The sequence below is a fragment of the Chiloscyllium punctatum genome, chromosome 32 (genome assembly GCF_047496795.1).
Source record: "Chiloscyllium punctatum isolate Juve2018m chromosome 32, sChiPun1.3, whole genome shotgun sequence".
NCBI lineage: Eukaryota > Metazoa > Chordata > Chondrichthyes > Orectolobiformes > Hemiscylliidae > Chiloscyllium > Chiloscyllium punctatum.
The window spans coordinates 18,568,015-18,592,068 of record NC_092770.1 but is presented as its reverse complement, the minus strand read 5'-3'; the positions used below and the strand labels follow the sequence as shown (position 1 = coordinate 18,592,068).

Below are 24,054 nucleotides of genomic sequence, written 5' to 3'. Positions count from 1 at the left end.
AGTTAAAGTAATAGTGTTACCACTTTATCACACGGATTTTTCTGCTCGTTAGCTGGGCCAGGTGTTTACTTTCATTATGCAACAAAGCAGAGGAGAATCTCATCAGGTCCAGCAGCACCTGTGGAGAAAAAGCAGAGTTACTGTTTCAAGTCCAGGGACTCCTCTTCAGAACTGACGGGCGCGAAGAAAGTGCTGAAGACTGGGGATGGGGAGTAATGGAGTAAACAATGGATAGAGTACAGAGGGAGAGAGTTAGGCAAACAAAGGAACAGACAATGGTGAGCCTGGGAGAGAGATAAGCTGCTAATGGCGTCCATTCGTGGATAACAATCGGTATGTGATGGTAGGGCCTGGAGTGTGGGAGTGGGTGAAGGTAGAAGGTACACATGCCCTGAAGTTATTAGATTAGATTCCCTACAGTGTGGAAACAGGCCCTCGGCCCAACAAGTCCACACCGACCCTCTAAAGAGCAACCCACCCAGACTCATTCCCCTTCATTTACCCCTGACTAATCCACCTAACACAACGGGCCATTTAGCGTGGCCAATTCACCTAATCTGAACATCTTTGGACTTTGAGCCTCGCTGGAGCACTGCAGGAAGCGCGGGACTGAGATGTTGGCCAGGGAACAGGGTGGTGTGTTGAAGCAGCAGGCAACCAGAAGCTTGGGATCTTTTTCACGGACAGAACGTAGATGTCCCGCAAAATGGGAGCCCTCGTCTCAGCGTGGGGAGACCGCGTTGTAAGCGGCCAGTACAGTAGACTAGATTGAGCGAAGTGCAGGTAAATCACTGGAAGGTGTGTCTGGAACCTTGTGTAGTGAGAAGGGAGGAGGTAAACAGGCAGGTGTTGCACCTTCTGCAATTGTAGAACAAGGTGCTGTGGGCATGTAGGAATGGGGGGGAAAAAAAAAGAAAGAGTGAACCAGGCTGTCCCAGAAGGAACAGTTCCTGTGGAATACTGTCAAGGGAGGGAAGGGGAATGTGTGTCTGCTGGTGGCATCCTGCTGGAGATGGCAGAAATGGTGGTTAATGATCCTTTAGATGCTGGGGATGGTAGGTGAGGACAAGGAGGACCTTATCATTGTGAAGTAGTACAGGAAGGGGGTAGACATGGCTGAGGACCCTGCCAACTACGGTGGCAGGGTGAGCTCAGTTGAAGAGAATGGTGGATATTTCTGAGGCCCCTCGAGGAAGGTAGCATTATTGGAACCCAAGCGACAAAGACGGAGAAACTAGGAGAACAAAATGGAGCCTCTTGTTTACCTTTCCCCTTGTAGACAAGCAAGCCACTGGGCCCTCTGAAATCGATCACATCTTGCATTCTCAAACTCTCCAGGTACTGGGACATCTTACCCCCTTCAGGGAACTTGGGGTGAACACCTTTAAAATAAATCTGAGACCAGAAAACAGAACTGTTGAGAGCAATTCCTAGTGACAATGTTAGATGTAGAAAAATCATAATTGTCAACTCATCCTCCACATGCTTGCCTTTAACGTGAAACTGCTGCTTTCATAACATGCAGATTTCAGCAGCAATACTGGTTAAATCACAGCTCAGTTCAAATCCAACCCAGTTTAGCACTGGAACGGACACAAACTCTACCAAGAACCACAGAGCTCAAACAAACATTTGTATGGCCATGGGGAAAGAGCAGGAGTTAGTGAGACTCACTGGAGAGGTCTTAAAATCAAAGTTCAAGCACCGTGGGCCAAATGGCCTCCATTTGCACTGATTCAACCCCTCTCTGACTTTAAGGTGGTGAGATCACAGAAAATACATTAGGAGAGATTTGACAGAAGAGCCAAGCAAAGACAGAGCTCATGCATTGCAGGGCTGGAACGGTGTGCCTGCATTGCTGATTAAGAAAGTGTAAATGTTTACTTCATATAAATTTAGTTTACAATTAGTTTCCAATTTAGTTTGCAGTTGGTATTAAACTGAAAGCTACTGTTGAATTTCTGTAGTCGCTAGCATTACACAGGGACTTTTCCGAAGTTTCCAGTGTAAAAGTAGCTTAAGCAGCAGCAGCAGCAGAAGGTGGATCCCCATGACATGACTCAGATAGACCTGCGTGTCAAGAGCAAATATAAAGAGCTAACAGACAGCAAATGTATGAGTGTGCCAGAGTTAGGTGATTCAGGCTGTTCTGGGGAGAGGTGTTTTTCAGCTCCAAGCACTTGATTTCTGCTCTGCTACAGGAAAAGATGTTAATTAATTAGGAAGTATCTGGTAAATGCTCAACATTTATTTTGTTAAGGCTCAAAATAGTATGTTTTGATTGGGAAGGGAACGGGGCAGGATAAAAAGCTTGGATCAGAGGTCAGAGAGGACACTATTGGCAAAGTGATGTAGTAAACCACAATGTGACTCAGGTACATTAAGTGTGAGGATTCAAGTGCTTTAACAGTATAGGTTAATCAATTAATAAATTAAATAAAATAGGATAGTGATGGCAGGATGGATGATGTATTGCTGCTGTAGTAAGTGGGTGCTGCTGTGGACTAAGTGTTTGTAGGTGGAGGATCGGAGTTGAGGAGCTAGAATCAGGGAAGGAGACATTAACTGGACAACTTGCTCCAAGAGATGGGCACACCCCTGACAGAATGTAATCTGTGATCAGGGACAGGAAGGTGTGGCTGTAGGTCAGGCAGATATGGGCACCTGCAGTCTTAGTCCCTGTAACTGTGGGACAGATGGAGTTTTTGCATGCTGCGGATGGGAACGGAGACTGCCAGGAGGCTAAGCAATCTGACCACTGTAACATGGTACAGGGGGCCCATGCCCATACAGGGGGCAGAGAGGAAATAGATTAGAATGGTAGGGGGATTGTAATTAAGATGGTAGGTACCATTCTCTGTAGCCACAAGAGTGCAAGTCCCGAAGGCTGTATTGCCTACCCAGCACCAAGATTAAAAACATCACCTTGAGGAGAGGGAGGAACTTGGATTGGGAGGGAAGGGATTCCATTATCATCCTCCAAGTTGGAACCAACATTTGTAGAACAGCAAAGATGCTGTCCTCAAATACTCTAAACAGTTAGGAGCCAAAATTAGATAGCAGTACAACCAAGAGGATAATCTCGGGATTACCACCCGAGTCACAGGTGTCTTGTCATTAGGTAAATACAGTCAAGGAGTTAATGTGTGCCTCAAAAGATTGAGGGGGAGAAGGAGCAAATTACTGCAAATGCTGGAATCTGATCTGAAAACAAAAAGAAATGCTGAAGATCACAGCAGGTCAGGCAGCATCCATGGAGAGAGTGTCTAACATTTTGAGTCTAGGCAACTCTTCATCAGCTTGCTCTCTCTCCTTGGATGCTGCCTGACCCACTGCGACTTCCAGCATTTTTTGTTTTCATTGGTGTGGGAGGAATGGGTTTCAGTCCACAGGGCACTGGCACAAGGTTGGGAGGGAGCAGTTCTTGTTAGACTGGGTTTGCTTGAACCATTTTGGGGCCAGTGTCCAGGTAAATGGAGTAACTAGAGTAGGAGAGAGGGATTTAAACTAAATGCAGAGGCAACACAGAAATCAGAGCGTGTATTCCTGAACCAGGGATCAGGCTACTTCGTGTGTGTGTGTGTGTGTGTGTGTGTGTGTGTGTGTGTGTGTGTGTGTGTGTGTGTGTGTGTGTAATGAGGCAGGTCTTTGAGTAAAAGATTCCCTAGGAAACAGCAACTTATAACATGGTTATATGTAGCATTCAACGCAAGGGTGAGAAACCTGGGCTGGAAACTACTGTGCTAAACTTAAATAAGGGTAATTACTGAGGAAATGAGAGCACAGATGTTAAAAATGGACTGGGTAAGGAATTTAGGAGAAAACGTAGTCGAGAAACAATGGCAGACATTTAAGGAAATAATTCATGATTCATAACAGAGATCTATCCCAGTGAAGGAGGATTTCAGGAAGATGATAAATTTCTTTGGCTATCCACGGTTGGTTAAGGATTGTATCAAATTGAAAGAATAAAAAACATATGCAATGTGGAAAAGGTTAGTGGTATAATAGAGGATTGTGAAAGTTTTTTAAAAATGTTGATGAAAGAAAAAAGTGAGAAAATAAGCAGAGGGTAAACTAATAAGTAATAAAAAAAAGATTCTAAGATGTTCTGTAAATGCATAAGAGGGAGAGTCAAAGTGAACACAAGCCCCTTAGAGAATGAGGCTGGGGACATAACATGGCAGCAGACACATGGTGGTCAACTTGATGTGCTGTTTTTACTTTGGCATCCTGTCAGTTGTTCGGATATCAACCAATCCGGAGCCCAGGATTTAATAACAACCCGTAGGAGTGACATTGCAGAGGGGAGCAGTTGGAGCGGGTCTCTTGGCTAGGCAGTGGTTTAGCTGGCAGCGGAGCCAGGGACTCCTGGTTGTGATGGGCCCACAGCAGGGTCTCCTGCCATTGGCGAGGTGACAGCTTCAGTAGAGCCAAGGATTCCAGATTGTGGAGGGGGGACTGCAGGCATTGATGAGACTGCAGCGGTGATGACAGCTCCTGGTTGTGGGGGGCCCGGAGTTGGGGCCTCCTGGCTGCAGGATGAGTGTGGGTCAGTAATGGCAGCCTATTGGCAGAGTGGGTCCGGCCAAGAAGAGATGGCACCTGAAGAATGGTAACTCGGTGTGACACAGGTGTCATTGATTGGCTCAGGGCTCATGGGAGGAGTGATGGAGCAAAGATGGAGTTTCCTTCAGCTTCATCTTTTTATTCGTGAACTATTCAAATTGCATTGGATTGTGGCAACAGTTAAAACATTTCCACAGTATTTTACTGTGTTGCTATTGTAGAGCACAAGTGGCAATGAATAATCATTCATAACAAAGGGGAATGAGGAAATGACAGAAGAATTGAATGAAGACTTTAGATTAGTCCTGGGGGGTAAATGACACTAATAACATTCCAAAAATACAAAATAATCTGGGGTCAAAAGGTGTGGAGGAAATAAATGCAATATCTGAGGGACTAAGTACTGGGGAAACTATTGGGATTAAAGACCAATTACATACTGTGGAACTGGTGGGTTGCATCCTAGAATATTAAAAGGAAATGGCTATTGAGAAAGTGGATGAACTGGTAGTATTGTTCCAAGAATCCTGAGATTGTGGAAACTCCGGGAAGATTGGAAAACCATTAATGTTAACCCCCTTACTCAAAAGGTACACAGACAAAAGTCAGGTAACGATCAGCCAGTTTGCTAACCAACTATGTATAATAAAAGGATCTAATAGCAGAGCATTTAGACATACATAACATGATCAAGCATAGTCAACATAGGTTAGTAAAGGGGAAATCAATACCTGACTAATTTACTAGAATAATTTCACATGTAACAGGATAAATAAAATTGAACCAGTAGATGCGACATATTTGGACTTTGAAAGAGCATTCAATAAGATACCACATGAGGGTGCTGAAGATAATAGCCAATGATGTGGGATGAAGTATATTTAAATAGGTAGAGGGTTGGCTTATGGGTAGAGGATGATGAGTTGGGATAATGTGGGACACTTACAGGATGGCAAACTGTAAATATTGGAGTGCCACAGGGATCAGTCCTGGAGCTTCAATTATTTACAATATACATTACTGACTTGGGCAAGCAAATGTACTGGAACTCAGATGATACAGAAAGGATGGAAAGGCAAGTAGGAGGATGACACCAGGAACATGCAGAGGCCTCGAGACAGGTTAAGCGAGTGAGCAAAAACTTAACAGATGGAATATAACATAGAAAAACGTAATATTATACACTTTGGCAGGAACAAGTTGGAGCCTGAGTTATCTAAAGCTGCAGTACAGGGATTTTGGGGTTGTCGTCCATGAATCACAGAGCTAACATTCAGGTTGAGCAGGTAATAAAGAAGGCTTGTATTTCAAAGGGAATAGAATGTTAGAATAAGGAAGTCTTGGTAAAACTATACAAGGCATGAGTTAGACCATAGGGACTGGATAGAGTGAAGGTCATATCCTTCTGTCGGGGTGTCTAAAACTAGGGGACATAATTTAATAAGACGTTAAGACAGATGAGGAGAAAGTTATTTTCTTAGTTGACTGTTTGGGTGTGGAATCCTCTTCCTCCAGAAAACAGTGGGGGCTGGGTCTTTACATTTATTTAAGGTTGGGTTGGATAGATGTTTTGATAGACATAGGAGTCAAAGGATATGGGGAACAGATGGGAAAGTGCAGCTGATTAGCCATGAAATTACTGAATGCAGGAACAGGCTCAAAAAAAGGCCAAATGGCCTACTCTTGCTCTTATGTTCCTCTTCTAGTTTGCAGTGTCCATACCTTATAGTATGCATGTATGATGTCTGGTTGTGTGTTAGAGAGCATGTGGGAGAGTGGGTGATAAATGAACAAGACAGAGACAAATCAAACTCCATTCCCATTTGTTTACCTTGACCACCAAATCCACGTAGCCTTTATCATCGTCACTGGAGACAGGAGTGTATGGCCTGACCACGAGTTCTCCATTAATCTTTGCTGATAAATAGATATGTTGCCCTATTTAAAAAGAAAGTAGACTTTTATCATTGTCACATTTGATTGAGAACCCATGGTCGTTCTTGAAGTTCTGATTTACTGGTGGCCAATGGCCAGTGTGTATCATTGCAGACTACTCGGTATTAACAAGCCAGCTGGATGAGCTGGTATCACTTTAAAACACATCTTTAAGACAAGCTGGTGACCTTTCCACCATTTGGAAAGTATTAAAAACAAATTAGTGAAACTTAACCCTTGAGTAACACGCGTGCGCGCGCACACACACACCTCAAAATTTTAGAAAACACTGAATGTTTTGCAGCCACTGAGTGACTGCTGAGGTAAAACGACACTGATATGATGTAGGAAATGTGGCAATGACCCACACATCAAGATTCTTCAAACAGCAACGTGATGACGACCAGATAAAGGCTGCTTGAATGACCTTGGGAACTCAGCACCAGGAATGACAAGGTAAAAACAATGACTGCAGATGCTGGAAACCAGATTCTGGATTAGTGGTGCTGGAAGAGCACAGCAGTTCAGGCAGCATCCAAGGAGCAGTAAAATCGACGTTTCAGGCAAAAGCCTGAATAAAGGCAGAGAGCCTGAAGCTTGGAGAGATAAGTGAGAGGAGGGTGGGGGTGGGGAGAAAGTAGCATAGGGTACAATAGGTGAGTGGGGGAGGGGATGAAGGTGATAGGTCGGTGGCCAGGGTGGGGGGAGGGTGGAGTGGATAGGTGGAACAGATGATAGGCAGGTAGGACAAGTCATGGGGACAGTGCTGAGCTGGAAGTTTGGAACTGGGGTGAGGTGGGGGAAGGGGAAATGAGGAAACTGTTGAAGTCCATATTGATGCCCTGGGGTTGAAGTGTTCCGAGGCGGAAGATGAGGCGTTCTTCCTCCAGGCATCTGGTGGTGAGTGAGCGGTGATGAAGGAGGCCCAGGACCTCCATGTCCTCGGCAGAGTGGGAGGGGGAGTTGAAATGTTGGGCCACAGGGCGGTGTGCTCTTCCAGCACCACTAATCCAGACATCACCTCAGGAGATCTCCCACCCACAGCTTCCAACCTCAGTCTGGGAGCCCCGCACTGCCCGGTTCTACCTCCTTCCCAAGATCCACAAGCCTGACCACCCTGGCCGACCCATTGTCTCAGCATGCTCCTGCCCCACTGAACTCATCTCTACCTACCTCGACACTGTCCTATCCCCCCTAGTCCAGGAACTCCCCACATACATTAGAGACACCATCCACGCCCTCCACCTCCTCCAACACTTCCGTTTCCCCGGCCCCCAATGCCTCATCTTCACCATGGATATCCAGTCCCTCTACACATCCATCTGCCATGACCAGGGCCTCCAAGCACTCCGTTTTTTCCTCTCCAGACGTCCCCAACAGTACCCTTCCACCGACACTCATTCGTTTGGCCGAACTGGTCCTCACCCTTAATTTCTCCTTCGAATCCTCCCACTTCCTCCAGACCAAAGGGGTAGCCATGGGCACACGTATGGACCCCAGCTATGCCTGTCTCTTTGTTGGCTATGTAGAACAGTTGATCTTCCGTAATTACACTGGCACCACTCCCCAACTCTTCCTCTGCTACATTGATGACTGCATTGGTGCCACCTCATGCTCCCATGAGGAGGTTGAGCAATTCATCAACTTCACCAACACATTCCACCCTGACCTTAAATTTACCTGGACCATCTCTGACACCTCGCTCCCCTTCCTGGACCTCTCCATCTCTATTAATGATGACCGACTTGACACTGACATTTTTTACAAACCCGACTCCCACAGCTACCTGGATTACACCTCTTCCCACCCTATCTCTTGCAAAAATGCCATCCTGTATTCCCAATTCCTCCGCCATATCTGCTCCCAGGAGGACCAGTTCCACCACAGAACACACCAGATGGCCTCCTCCTTGAGAGAGCGCAATTTCCCTTCCCACGTGGTTAAAGATGCCCTCCAACGCATCTCGTCCACATCCCGCACCTCCGCCCTCAGATCCCACCTGTTCAACTGTAACAAGGACAGAACGCCCCTGGTGCTCACCTTCCACCCTACAAACCTTCGCATAAACGAAATCATCCACCGACATTTCCTCCACCTCCAAAAAGACCCCACCATCAGGGATATATTTCCCTCCCCACCCCTTTCTGCCTTCCGCAAAGACCGTTCCCTCCGTGACTACCTGGTCAGGTCCACGCCCCCCTACAACACACCCTCCCATCCTGGCACCTTCCCCTGCAGGAATGGTAAAACCTGCGCCCACACCTCCTCCATCCAAGGCCCTAAAGGAGCCTTCCACATCCAAAGTTTACCTGCACATCCACTAATATCATTTATTGTATCCATCTCTCCCGATGTGGTCTCCTCTATATTGGGGAGACTGGATGCCTCCTAGCAGAGCGCTTTAGGGAACATCTCCGGGACACCCGCACCAATCGACCACACCGCCCCGTGGCCCAACATTTCAACTCCCCCTCCCACTCTGCCGAGGACATGGAGGTCCTGGGCCTCCTTCACCGCCGCTCCCTCACCACTAGATGCCTGGAGGAAGAACGCCTCATCTTCCGCCTCGGAACACTTCAACCCCAGGGCATCAATGTGGACTTCAACAGTTTCCTCATTTCCCCTTCCCCCACCTCACCCCAGTTCTAAACTTCCAGCTCAGCACTGTCCCCATGACTTGTCCTACCTGCCTATCTTCTTTTCCACCTATCCACTCCACTCCACCGTCCCCCCGCCCCGTCCCCCACTCACCTTTTGTACTCTATGCTACTTTCTCCCCACCCCTACCCTCCTCTCACTTATCTCTCCACGCTTCAGGCTCTCTGCCTTTATTCCTCATGAAGGGCTTTTGCCCGAAACGTTGATTTTACTGCTCCTCGGATGCTGCCTGAACTGCTGTGCTCTTCTAGCACTACTAATCCAGAACCAGGAATGACAATCCTGTTCTTCAACATCTTCCTATGGAATAATCTGTATCCACCCAATAGGCAGAGTGTGTCTTGGTTTAACGTCTCACCTGGAATAGCATTTCTGACAGTGCAGCACACTCAGAAAGGAACTAAAGAGTTAGCTTGGATTTTATAGAGTTCACAACCTGGAGTGCGACTTGTTTCCACACCTTTGTAAAACACTTACCACTTAAATCACAAACAGAGTCACAGCTGACATTAGGAAGTTACTAGCCTGGGATAATGTTTGCTCCATTACAAACAACCAAGTAAGTTATTGTTATAACGTTCTAATTGACTGAATTTAATTTAAGGTTCTAATTTTGTTTTAAGAAATTCCCCTCTCCAACAAACTTGAAAAGAATCAAACCAATGAAAAAGTCGTTGGCAAAGCCATTTGTTTTCATCAGTTTCTAAAAGACAAATAATCTGGACATTTTGTTCCAATAATTAAATACAAATTAATAAAAGGTAAAAAGATGTTTAGGTGAGAAAATATTGAAGCAGATTTCACTTTGACACAGTATAGACAATTGGTGAGAGGGCACATTCAAACTTCAAATCATGCAGGATCCACAGGAGGTCAATCAGCCCCTCAGGCCTGTTCTGCTATTCAACATGATTATTCATTATCTTATACCTCAACTCCACTTTCCTGTTCAAATTCCTTTATTCAGAGACTACAAAAGTCATCTTTGCCTTAAGTATGCATCCATTGGGGTAGAGAATCTACAAGATTCACAACCTCTAACAAAGAAATTTCTTCTCATCTCAGTCCTAAACAAATTGACTTCTATCCTGAGACATACCCTGTATTTTAGACTCCAGAGACACGTGAGGTGGGTGGGTGGGAAGACCCTCTCAAGCCCCCTCAGAGTCTTCTGTTTCAATGAGATCACTTCTCATTCTTCTAAATTCCAGAGATTATCGGCACTTTTTACTTAATCTAGAGAATATTCAATACCCCACCTTCAAAAGTGAGTATATCCCTCTTTCGAAATGGATACCAAAACTGGGCACAAAAAGTCTCAAACTAAAATATTAATTTGTGAGCATTTAAATCAAATACACTCGCACTGCTAAAATATACAAACATCTCCATTTCTTTATCTTAAATATATCAATGAGTTCTTCAACTCATAGACAGAATGTTATATAGTTTCACAGCTGATGTAAAAACACCACCTTAACATTGGGCAATGACCCAATTGCAATGAGTGCATCTAAAATGGAACAATAAGCACTGGTCTGCTACTGCACATGGCACATAGACCAAATCGAGCAGAGTTTAGTGGCAGTGTAGCTGGGTTGGTTAACCCAGTTGGCTGGAAGACTGGGTTATGATGCAGAGTGGTGCCAATGGCATGGGTTCAGTTCCCGCACTTGCTGAGTTCACTAGGAAGTTGACACCTTCTCAACCTGATCGCTTGCCTGAGGCATGGTGACCCGCAGGTTAAACTCACGACTAGTCATGTCTGTAGGTCGGTTTGCTTGCTGATGTTGGTGATGAAACGTCTGAAAACAAGCCTTCCAGCTCAGTGAGCAAAGCTACAGCCAGAACCTCAACCTGAGCTACAAATCTTCTCAAAACTCACTAACCAGTCATGTCTCTCTAATCAGGGAGCAGTCTTATAGTCCTCTGGGATTTTGAGAGTTTTATCAAGGGATCATTTAGGTTAGTTGGCTGATCAACTGGTTTGTTATGCAGTGATGCCAACAGCATGGGTCCAATTCCTGCACTAGCTGAGGTTACCATGAAAGGCTAGACTCTCTACCTCTACCCTTGCCAGAAGCACAGTGACTCTCAGGTTAAACCACCATCAATTGTTTGAAAAAGCAGCCCTGGTAAAACTATGGTGACTTTACCTTTTACTTTAACGATGACGACACTGGATTATTAATCCAGGCCAAAGCTCTGAAGGCATGGGTTCAAATCCAACCATGACAGATAAACTGTAGAATTAAAAACAAGTATAGTGGCAAGCAAATATCAATTGTAGTAAAAAAACCCATCTGGTTCATTGATATCCTTTGGGGAAAGTCTTGGGAGGAGACTGATTTACATAGGACTCCAGACTCAAAGCTGGAATCAACTGCCCTCTGAAATGGCAGTGTCAATCAGTTCAAAAGGAACTGATACTTTCCAGTGATGCTGTATCCCAACAAGGGAAAAAAACCCAAAAGACTCTCCTTTGAAAAGAAAGCTATCCCAACATGTGTCAAAGTCTGTCAAAGACAAGCCAAGATTGTGATGGAATACTACAATACTCATTTGCCTGGATGGGTGCAGCGTCAGCACCACAAGCAGCTCAACACCACCCGGAACAAAGCAGTTTGCCATTGGGCATGCCATCTCAGCCTTACGATGTTCAATTAACCATCGGTACATGGCAACAGCAGAACACACCATCTACAAGGTGCACTGCACCAAGGATCTTCCAATAGCACCTTCTAAACCCGATCTTGGCCACCTACAAGGATAAGGGCAGCAGATGCATGGGAACATCACCACCTACAAGCGCTCCTCCAAATCACACACCATCCTGACTGGGACAATATTATGGTCACTAAATTTTGGAAATAAATGTTGGCCTAGCCAGTGACAGGCACTTGCCATGGATTAATTTTAAAACATCCAATCTTAAATTAGCTCAGTGATCACCTGCATCACTGGTTTTAAAAAGCATAGATTCTCAGGTAGCTCAGTATCCTCAAATTCTTGCCGCTTAGACAGGTATTGAAGATTGGGATTTCTGCTGGTTTATCTGTTATTATATAGGGTTCCTTTATTGTTAGGGCTGAAAATGTGTTGCTGGAAAAGTGCAGGTCAGGCAGCATCCAAGGAGCAAGAGAAAAGACCACTCCTGCCCCCACCCCCCCACCCCAACCCCGTTACTCCCTTGTCAGGTCCACACCCCCCACCAACCCAACCTCCACTCCCTGCACCTTCCCCTGCACCCGCAAGAAATGCAAAACTTGCGCCCACACCTCCCCCCTTACTTCCCTCCAAGGCCCCAAGGGATCCTTCCATATCCACCACAGATCATTTACTGCATCTGCTGCACCCGATGTGGCCTCCTCTATATTGGGGAGACAGGCCGCCTACATGCTGAACGTTTCAGAGAACACCTCTGGGACACCCGGACCAACCAACCCAACCACCCCGTGGCTCAACACTTCAACTCCCCCTCCCACTCCACCAAGGACATGCAGGTCCTTGGACTCCTCCATCGCCAGACCATAGCAATACGACGGCTGGAGGAAGAGCGCCTCATCTTCCGCCTAGGAACCCTCCAACCACAAGGGATGAACTCACTTCTCCAGTTTCCTCATTTCCCCTCCCCCCACCTTGTCAGTCCCAAATCTCAAACTCAGCACCACCTTCCTAACCTGCAATCTTCTTCCTGACCTCTCCACCCCCACTCCGGCCTATCACCCGCACCTTACCCCTCCTTCCACCTATCGCATTTCCAACGCCCCTCCCCCAGGTCCCTCCTCCTTACCTTTTATCTTAGCCTGCTTGGCACACTTTCCTCATTCCTGAAGAAGGGCTCATGCCCGAAACGTCGACTCTCCTGCTCCTTGGATGCTGCCTGACCTGCTGCGCTTTTCCAGCAACACATTTTCAGCTCTGATCTCCAGCATCTGCAGTCCTCACTTTTTCCCTATATGATAGGGTCAACACTTCTCAAGTTGTAAACAGATTTTGTTTCCATTTGTAACAACATATTTTGAGTCAGGCAATGGATTAAAAAAAATCTCTATAAAAACAGACACGCTCCAAACAACTACTGAACAATTTAGCTCATCAGTGGGACACGTGAAAAAGTTTTTTTAACAAGAGCTTGTATTCATGTGGCACCTACAAACAGAAAAAGTATACTTGGATCATTGAGATAAATACACACAGATACGTTGCACAGGATCACTAAACAAGAACATCTGGATTTTAAAACTCTACAATGTTGTAACTTAGTCTTGGATCCCTGATAAGATTGCTACAAAACATTCCACTGATTACATAATTGGCCAAAGTTTCAAAAGAGTTTCAGTCATTACCAAAGAGTCCAATCATTTACTCTGGCGAGAAGTTGGCAATTAACGGTATACCCAACTAAAAGATGTACTGCAGTATTCACCAAGGCTCCTTCAGCAGCTCTTCCCAAACCCACCTAGAGATACAAAATGCAGACTCCTGTCACACAACCACTTGTAACCCCTTCAACGTTGCTTAATAAAAATCCTGGAACTCTCTCTTTAGGTTCACTGTGTTCTTATGTCCACCACACAGACTGCAGCAGTTCAAGGAGGCAGCTCTCCAGGAACATGAAGGAGTGGGTAATAAATGCTGGCCCGACCACTGACACCCAGACTCGCGATGAGGTTAAAAAAGTAGCATGAGTCACTGAGTACCTAACTGTTTTGTAATGCATCGGCCGTTGAATGCCATTGAAAACCATGCTTGATTTCAACAAGCAGCAATAAATCGGACATATCAAGTTACCAGCATGAAGAGCAGTTGGCATCTATCATAACTTTGCCCAGATACTATTACAGCATGATGGAAGCGGGCACTGCAGATGCTGGAGATTAGAGTCAAGATTAGTGTGGTGGATGTTAACCAAATAGTGTAGGTTAGAATGGCTTCAGACTGGTTTCACAATTTGGCAGAACACAGAGAGCCGCAGGGCCTGTGCTGTGCATAATGTTCTATGTCCATCTATTGGGGTCAGACAGGGATGCTCAAGGCCAACAGAACTAGGGAACGTGTGATACTCATATGTTAATGAAGGAATAATTCAATGTTAAGGTAGTGGTGACATACAATCCAGCGTCACAGTCTAATGTTCTACAACAGCTCTTATACTACAGTGGTAATGTTCCTACCTCTGAGCCTGAAGGTCCTGAATCAAATCATATCTGCCGCAGACATGTCTGAACAGTTTGATGAAAAATAATTACTTATTCCCCATAAACATGTGAGATGTGAGGCGGCATAAAAAAACTCTAGAAGTGTACTCCTGGTTAACAAACACTTAACTTCTGATGTTTAAAAGGGGTCACTTTAACACTAATCTAAACCAATTTCACTGATGGGACTGAAAAGGCTGACCAATTCTTATGTTCACACTCTCCTGTCTTTCTCTCCATCCCAACACCACATCATTCTGCACTGAAGTCAAATTTCATCTGAAACAGTTCCAATTAGCTCACTAGGAGATTGCAAAATGGATCAACAATAAGAGACCTTACCCAGAAAAATTTCAAGTACGTAGTTTTTAAACTGATATACAGAACTTCTTTAGAATCTAAAAAGGTGTAATGGAAACGGATTGGAACATTAAGATTGTAAAGCACCAAGGGACATTTTGGAGAATTTTAAAATACCGTTTGAGTTGCTGTTATCAGGAATTCACTGAGGGGATAGTGGAAGCAGATTCAATAGTAACTTTCAGAAGGGAATCGATTGAACAATTTTACAGGAAAGCTTCAACATGACAATGGGGAAAGGAGGAGAGGGGATATGGACCAATTTCAAAGCTCTTTCAAAGATATGCCATAGGTCCAAAGGGTCTCCTGTCTCGACAGGAGGAATGGAAGTGAAAAGACTTTCTTAAAAATGAGGGGGAAAATTGAGAATTGTTGATGTCCAAAGACACCTGGGTATTCTAATTCAGAAGTTAACAAAGCTAGCTAAATGCTTGCTGCACCTTTGTAAGGTAAACGTTCACCTTTATTGCCAGGAGATTCAGTATAACGCTAAAGATATCTTACTGCAATGGCACAGAGCCATAGTGAGATCACACATGGAGTACAGTGTACAGCTTTAGTATCTCTACCTCAGGAGGTTATCATTGTCACAGAGTGCAGCAAAGGTTCAGACTAATTCCTGGGAAGGCAGGCTATCTGATGAGAAGTGTCTGCAGACACTGCACCTGTATTCTCTAGAGAGTTTAGGTGAACGGAAAGTGATTTCACGGAAACTTACAAAATTGTTCAATGTGGATGCAGAAAGGACACTTTCTGGCTAGAACCAGGGAACATAGTCTCAGTATAAGGGTAGGTCATTTAGGACAAAAGATGAGGAGAAATGCCTTTGCTCAGAGGGTGGTGAATCTGCAGAGTTCTCTACCCCAGAGGGCGGTGGAAACTCAACCATTTGAATGATCACAGAAACTGAAAGCTTCGTAAATACTAATGACAGCAAGGGATTGGAGATTATATCAAAATGGCGTTGAAGATAACCAACAATGATATGGAATAACGGAGCAATTCAAGATGTAATACTTTTCCCAAGGAAAAGGTAGAAATTTATGCAAACATGGGGAATGGAACTTGTGACTACAGTAAATCTTAACTTACAGTAAACACAAGTTCAGATTTCCAAAATATATCAGCAATTAGATACAGACTCACCAACTGGGAGGCCCAAGACATGATCTGGAGAAGGGAGGGCAAAGCGGAATCTCCGAGTGTCACGGGAAACAACCTGAGAAGAGCAAACACAATCCTCAAAGTACTGTCATATACATTTGCAACTGTGTAAAGTTTCCATAGTATTGATCCAATTCAGGAAGCCAGATTAGATCTGATTAACATTATAAACATTAGAGATTATTAGTTAAAAACAAACCAAAATGCTGCTATCATACTATGCAATGCGAATGGAGTTACTAACTAATCAGTGATCCATCTCAGAGAGACTGTAATGCGCCTAATATGCACAATAAGGAAAACCCCAGTAAACCATGGATCCCAAGTCAGCTGTTCCACCTGAGCTCATTAAATGGGAGATAACGGTCTGTGGAAGTGAATGGGCCAGGCCAGTGATACCCAAACAGTGGTTTGCAATCCCCAGTCAGGTGGCAGGGATGTCATTTGTTCACATAGTTGACACAAGACAGTGCCAGCAGTCACAATGCATAATGAAATGAACGTTGTACTTGGCCAGACCCTGCCAGTGGTTAGACAAGCATGTACCACCCATTCCCATGGGCATCAAAACATGGTGAGGAGACACCTTCTTGAACAACTACAGTCTATCTGGTGTAGTGTAGGGCTATTAGGAAGGAAGCTCTAGGATTTTGACCAAACAATAATAAAAAAAAGGAAATATTTTGGAACTTGCAAGTGGTAGCATTCCAAATCATCGACTATATAATGAGGGACAGTGTGTTACTGGGGAAGGGTGGAGTCAGCAACCATGTGTGCCATTTACAAAATCAAGGCATCTCACTAAATCTCCATCAACGTCATCTGCACTATCTACAAAAATGCATGGGAATGCCACCACTTGCAAGGTCCCTTCCAAACAATTTACCACCCTGACGTGGTAATATATCACCATCCCTTAAGTGACCTTGCATTGAAATCCTAGAAATCCATCCCAAACAGCACTAGGTGTCCTGACACCACACAGACTACAGCAATTCAAAAAGACAGCTCACCGTCACCTTCTCAAAGGCATTTAGGAATGGGCAGCATTCTATTATATTCCTTCCTGGAATATAGATAATTTAAATCATTAGCTTGAAAGACATTCTGGAACAAGGGAATTCCAGGGTTATGTTATGTTGCTGCTTCATAGGGATCCAGAAGTGAGTCAAGCTGCCTCCGTATCATAATGTGTGCCAGGAATGAACTGCAAGGCATCATTCCCAGAGAGGCCATCCTCAAGAGTCTAAGAACCCAGAAATACAGGGCATAAGTTTAAGGTGAGAGGGGAAAGGTTTAAAATGGACGTAAAGAGCAACTTTTCCACACAGAGGGTGGTGTGTGTATGGAATGAGCATCCAGTGGAAGTGGAGGAGGCTGGTACAACTGCATCATTCAAAAGGCATCTGGATGGGTATAGGGCGATATGGGTCAAATGTTGGCAAAGGTTAGTTTTGTATATCAGACCAGCATTGATAAGTTGAACCAAAGGGTTTATTTCCAGGCTGTGCAACTCTATAATCCAAGAAATTCCACTCATCTCCCCTTGCTGCCAAAGGGAGAATGCAAAATGCTGTAGAAATGCAGCATAACTCAACTTTCTCAATGAGTCAACATTGACCTTTATCACACATTCAATAAACCATATTTTGAGAAATGCAGATCAGGAGGAAGACAGGAAAGAAAATAAAAAGAGCATTCTCAGTAGTAGTGAATAATAAATCTAAAAAATACAGTTCCCAGGCTTTTAACCACCTCCCCCCCCCACCCCCACCACCACTACCCCAAATAATTTGGGCTACAAAGTGGGACACGTTAACCTTGGCTGCCTGGAGCCAAGAAAAAAATATTTTGAACATCACTAAGCCAAAAGTCAATGATATGCCATTGGCTTATTTGTAATAAGATAATGTCACAATAAACATTAGCCATGCTGCTGCTGCTACACAGATCAACCATATCCCTGACTGATTCTAAGCCGAGTTAATTTAATGCTTCACTATCTGTAACAGCAAGGTTGTGTATAAATTGCAGTAAATCATTAATCATTTACTTTGGACAGTGATAAGCAGCTTCAGTAACAAAGCCAAGTTCAAAGTAAACTTCACCTTTATACAACTGTACAAGAATATGACAGACTGATGATAGCTTTTATTTGTTCATTTTATATTCATGCATTAGGTGCAAATACTTTTCATGTGGGTCACACTTGACTATGTTGGCAATGCACTTGTTGACATTTAAGACAATGTTAAAATCACAGAAGAGTGCAGAATGAAGCACTCAACACACCGCATCTGCAAGAACAATACCGTTCATCCCACGCCTCTGTGTTTGCACTACAGACATGAAAATATTTTCAATTGGATAATTATTCAATACCATTTTGAAGGCATAAGTGAACGCACCTTCACTGCACAGAGGCAGTTCATTCCGAATCTTAACCATTCACTGCATATAGAATGTTTTCCTCCTTTCACTAATAGATCGATTGATAATTTTCTTCAACCATTTACAAAATCAAGGCATCATTGGGTTCTCAATCTTTCAGCAAGGAGAGGGATTTATCCTTTCCTACTCTGTCCAGACCCTCTTTTTTTAATGATACATACTACACATAATTGATCTACTTTGCGCACAGAATGACTTTTTCAAATTTGTATAGTCATTTTCTCTTATAAACCCTTCAAACAAATGTTGAATTCAAAACTCTATTATACTTCTCACTTTGCTTATATAGAACAGTGAAGATGACTATCTAAGATTATAAAGCGATCTTGATATTTTGGGTCAATGGGCTGAAGAGCGGGAGATGGAGTTCAGTTTGGATAAATGCGAGATACAGTCAGTTCTCATATAACGTGATAGTTCCGTTCTCATGCAATCTTGCGTTAAGAAAATTGCACAATATCTGCGCCATCTAACCTAATGGAACCAGAATTGTGTTATAACTGATACATGTAAGGAGAGTTCACGTTCTACAAATAATAGTCTAAATTCTTCAAATTGCATTTAAGCCAATTGGCACTGAAGAAACACACGTTATGGCAGAACCAACTGTATTGCATTTTGGTAAAACAAAGGCAAGACTTATACAATTAAAAATAGAGCTTTGGATAATGAGACACACCTAGGGGTTCAGGTACATAATTCTTTGAAGTTTGCATCACATATAAATAGGGCAGTTAAGGAGTTTAGCATGCTTGTCTTTATTGCTGAGACCTTTGAATACAGGAGTTGGGACATTATGTTAAGGTTGTACAGGACATGGTTAGACCATTTGGGGTCCAGTTCTGGTCTCTGTTATAGGAAAGGTATTACCCATACATACTCAAGTAATAGTTATTTTTTAAACTATCTTTTAAAGGTTAAGTTTATGGGGTTGACTATTACATGGATACTATTTTTGAGGGGCTGAAATTCATACAGTATCATTAGTAGAAGCTCAATTGATCTGTAAAGGAAGAAAAAAAATGAATTATCATAATTCTGAAAACCCAGAGCAGATCACTACAGGCAGTGGACTGGAAGATCAGGAGCGTTGGGGAATAACCGGCAGACTTCAAAGCTGAAGCAACATAGAACATAGAACATAGAACATAGAACATAGAACATAGAACATAGAACATAGAACATAGAACATAGAACATAGAACATAGAACATAGAACATAGAACATAGAACATAGAACATAGAACATAGAACATAGAACATAGAACATAGAACATAGAAGAATACAGCGCAGTACAGGCCCTTCGGCCCTCGATGTTGCGCCGATCAAAGCCCACCTAACCTACACTAACCCACTATCCACCATATACCTATCCAATGCCCGCTTAAATACCCATAAAGAGGGAGAGTCCACTACTGCTACTGGCAGGGCATTCCATGAACTTACGACTCGCTGAGTGAAGAACCTACCCCTAACATCAGTCCTATATCTACCCCCCCTTAATTTAAAGCTATGCCCCCTTGTAATAGCTGACTCCATACGTGGAAAAAGGTTCTCACTGTCAACCCTATCTAACCCCCTAATCATCTTGTACACCTCTATCAAGTCACCCCTAAACCTTCTTTTCTCCAATGAAAACAACCCCAAGTGCCTCAGCCTTTCCTCATAGGATCTTCCTACCATACCAGGCAACATCCTGGTAAACTTCCTCTGCACCCGTTCCAGTGCCTCCACATCCTTCCTATAGTATGGCGACCAAAACTGCACACAATATTCCAGATACGGCCGCACCAGAGTCTTATACAACCGAAGCATGACCTCAGGACTCCGGAACTCAATTCCTCTACCAATAAAAGCCAGTACGCCATATGCCTTCTTCACTGCACTATTTACCTGGGTGGCAACTTTCAGAGATCTGTATACATGGACACCAAGATCCCTCTGCTCTTCCACACTACCAAGTATCCGACCATTAGCCCAGTACCCCATCTTTTTATTACTCTTACCAAAGTGAATCACTTCACACTTAGCTACATTGAACTCCATTTGCCACCTTTCTGCCCAGCTCTGCAGCTTCTCTATATCCCGCTGTAACCTGCCATATCCTTCCTCACTGTCTACAACTCCTCCGACTTTCGTATCATCCGCAAACTTGCTCACCCAACCTTCTAACCCTTCCTCCAGGTCATTTATAAAAATGACAAACAGCAATGGTCCCAAAACAGATCCTTGCGGAACACCGCTAGTGACGGCACTCCAAGATGAACCTTTGCCATCAACTACTACCCTCTGTCTTCTTCCAGCCAGCCAATTCCTAATCCAAACCTCCAACTCACCCTCAATGCCATATCTCTGTATTTTCTGCAGTAGCCTACCATGGGGGACCTTATCAAACACCTTAATAAAATCCATATATACCACATCTACCGCTTTCCCCTCATCTACCTCCTTAGTCACCTTCTCAAAGAATTCAATAAGGTTTGTGAGGCACGACCTGCCCTTCACAAAACCATGCTGACTATCCTTGATCACATTATTCTTATCCAGATGTGCATAAATCCTATCCCTTACAATTCTAAGACTTTGCCCACAACAGAAGTGAGACTCACTGGCCTATAGTTACGGTCGGCACTCTGACTCAAACATTGATCTGTTATCTGTGAAGAACTAGGGTCGACCTTTACCCGAGATATATAGAAAATTCCAGATTGTTTGGCCAAAAACCAGGGTGTCGACTTTTACAGGAGAAAGTGAGGACTGCAGATGCTGGAGATCAGAGCTGAAAATGTGTTGCTGGAAAAGCGCAGCAGGTCAGGCAGCATCCAAGGAGCAGGAGAATCGACGTTTTGAAGTGTTTAGAAGGGCTGAGGCCTGAAACGTTGATTCTCCTGCTCCTTGGATGCTGCCTGACCTGCTGCGCTTTTCCAGCAACACATTTTCAGCTGTCGACTTTTACATGAGATCGATTATCACTTGGGTATATAGGATATTAAGCTGGAGAGGGTTCAGAAGGTATTTGCCAGGATGTTGTCAGGAATGGTGGGTTTGAGTTATATGGAAGAGGTGGATAGGCTGTGACTTTTTTTTCCAACTGGAGCATAGGAGGTTGAGGGGTGATCTTATAGGTTTATAAAATGAGGGGTATAGATAATGTGAGTAGCATTTTTTTTTTAAACAGAGTGGTTTGTGTGTGGAATGAACTTCCAGAGGAAGTGGTGGATGCGGGTACAGTTACAATGGTTAGAAGGCATTTAGATATACATGAATATATAATGTCTGGAAAGATATGGATCAAGTGCAGGCAGATGGGACTAGTTTAGTCTGGAATTATGGTCAGCATGGACTGGTTGGACCAAAGGGTCTGTTTCCATGCTGTATGACTCTACAACTAACTTAGATAAAACTTCATGGTGCATCTGATCTTAAATCCTTTGAAAACCATCTGTTTGCATAAGTAGTTGTAAATGTTTACTGCAAAGCTGTTCGCTCAACAAGACTTCCTGTTTTGCTCATTCTTGAATTATTTAAGGAGTAAGCTTTCTTACTTGTTCTCCTATCCTTTGGAACATTGATCCCATTTCTCTGTGCTTATGTGACACTAATAAGAGTTATAATTTAGTCACTCATGACTGAAGCTGTCCCAGTCACTTATTTTCTTGCTCAATGTATCTGGCAGGTAATTACTCAGTTTTGCAGAAGGACAGTAATAATTTCTCTATAGTATTGCACTGCTACCCAGTATGTACTTGAAAATCCACTTCTGAGAGACAAAAAAAAGTTTGATTATTAACCCTCAACCCATCAAGATGTCCAGCTTAAATGGTGACTGAAGTTAAACGGATTTGAGAAAATGACAACAGGTCATTTGAATAATTGTTTATTGACATGGTTTAATTCAGAACAAGTTCACTCACCTCTTTATCAATCAACCTCAGCGGATACTTGGTATTTGGATCCTCAAGTGTGATTGGCGGACCCTTAACTTTAAGCTGAAACAGGTTCAAAATGAAGTCAAGCAATGACCTCAGAATGGAGCCAATTGCCTGCAGAATGGAGATGGATATTGTCAGAGATATCTTACAACACAGGAAGAGGGCATTCAGAGCACTTTCTGCATTTGGTCAGCTTGTTTGGATGGTTACAGAATGACTCAGTAAAACAGAGCACATGTTCAATACCTGTGATAGTTTGCAGAAATCCTGCCTCCTCACCTTGCTTGTGGAATACTGCCAATCAAGCTACACATAACCAATTGTCTCTCTCTAATATAGACAGACATTGACGACCCTTCAAGGACACAGGCATTACCTGACTCTTTGAATGAGCTATCCAATTTAACCCTATTTCCAAGTCTTTTCCAAATATCCTTGCATATTAGTTCTTTCAACTTTCCATGGGAACCACATTGGGTGTGGTGCTGGAAAAGCACAGCCAGACAGCATCCGAGCTGAAGAGCTTATGCTTGAAATGTCGACTCTCTTGCTCCTCGGATGCTGCCTGACCAACTGTGTTTTTCCAGCATCGCACTCTTCAACTCTGATCTCCAACATCTCACATTCTCCCATGGAAAGTTCCCAAGGAATCTCATTCTATCCACCTTTCATGCTGTGCCTTCCAGATTTTAATAATCTACCTCCTGAGGAAATTTCTCCCCTATAATTCTGCCAATTATTTAAAATATTTTCCCAACCAACCCACTTTTTTTCCTTTCCCCAGCCGCTGGGTAACATGCTTTGCCTTGGAGTCAAAAATGTCTTTACAACACAAAAGGAGACCCAGTAACCCATCGCTTCTACATGGTCATCATGCACTTAGCTACTCCACTCCTAGTTTCCAGCACCTGGCCTCTAGGCTTGTCTCCTTATAGCATTTTAATTGTTCATCCAAATATTCCTTAAATACTGTCATGGTTCCTGCCTCTACCACCATTTTAAGTAAAGAGTTCCAGACACTCAAACTTCTTCCTCAAATTCCCACTTAACCTTCTATCCTTAATTTAAAATTGCATCCCCTGGATGTTTATCCCAGTAAGGGGAAACATTTCTCTCTCTCTACCATGTCAATGTCCCTCAGTTTTGTACACCTCTACCACCTTAGCTTGCTTTACTGTAAGGAAAGCCACCCCAAGCCTCTCTCTATGTAATTGAATTGCTTCAGCCAAGGCAATATCCTGGTGAATCTCCTCTGCACCCTCTCCAGTGCAATCACATCCTTCCATAGTGTGGTGACCAGAACTGTACACACTACTCCAGCTGTGGCCTAACATTACATATAGCTCCATCATATCCTCCCAGCCCTTGTATTCAATGTCTTGACTATTAAAGTAAATACCTCTTATGCCTCAATCACCAGTTGCGTTGCCTTCAATAACCTTTGGACAGAGGTCCCTCTTAACGGTAAGATCCTCGAAAGTACAATGTGTACTCCCCTTTCCATGTCCTCTCAAAATACTTTACACCTCACATGTTTAAACAGATTCAGCCTTTGTTGAGTCAGAAAAGAACCAGTGACCCAAGTCCGAAGTTTGTGGATTTAAGTTCTACACTTGAGCTCAAAAGTTTAGTGGACACTTCACTGAGAGAATACCAGACTGTCCGAGGGGCAGTCCCAAAGGTAGTGCTGTACAGTCCAAGGGAGAGTATAGAAGGGAGTGCTGCACCTTCCAAGGAACGGTACTGAGGGAAGCACTGTACCACCCAGAGGGTGGCTACTGAGG

The 24,054-nt window shown here is 43.8% G+C and overlaps 1 protein-coding gene across 1 annotated transcript in view; it reads right to left on the bottom strand.

The window, feature by feature from the left end:
- The window catches only part of LOC140457946 (NADH-cytochrome b5 reductase 3-like), a 35,215-nt gene that overhangs the window by 8,067 nt on the left and 3,094 nt on the right, over positions 1-24,054 (bottom strand). The window contains exons 2-5 of the mRNA XM_072551796.1: positions 22,253-22,381; positions 15,870-15,942; positions 6,401-6,507; positions 1,266-1,395 (exon numbers count right to left, since the gene is read on the bottom strand). Coding sequence (XP_072407897.1) covers positions 1,266-1,395; positions 6,401-6,507; positions 15,870-15,942; positions 22,253-22,381 — 439 coding nt within the window. The remainder of the gene's footprint in view (positions 1-1,265; positions 1,396-6,400; positions 6,508-15,869; positions 15,943-22,252; positions 22,382-24,054) is intronic.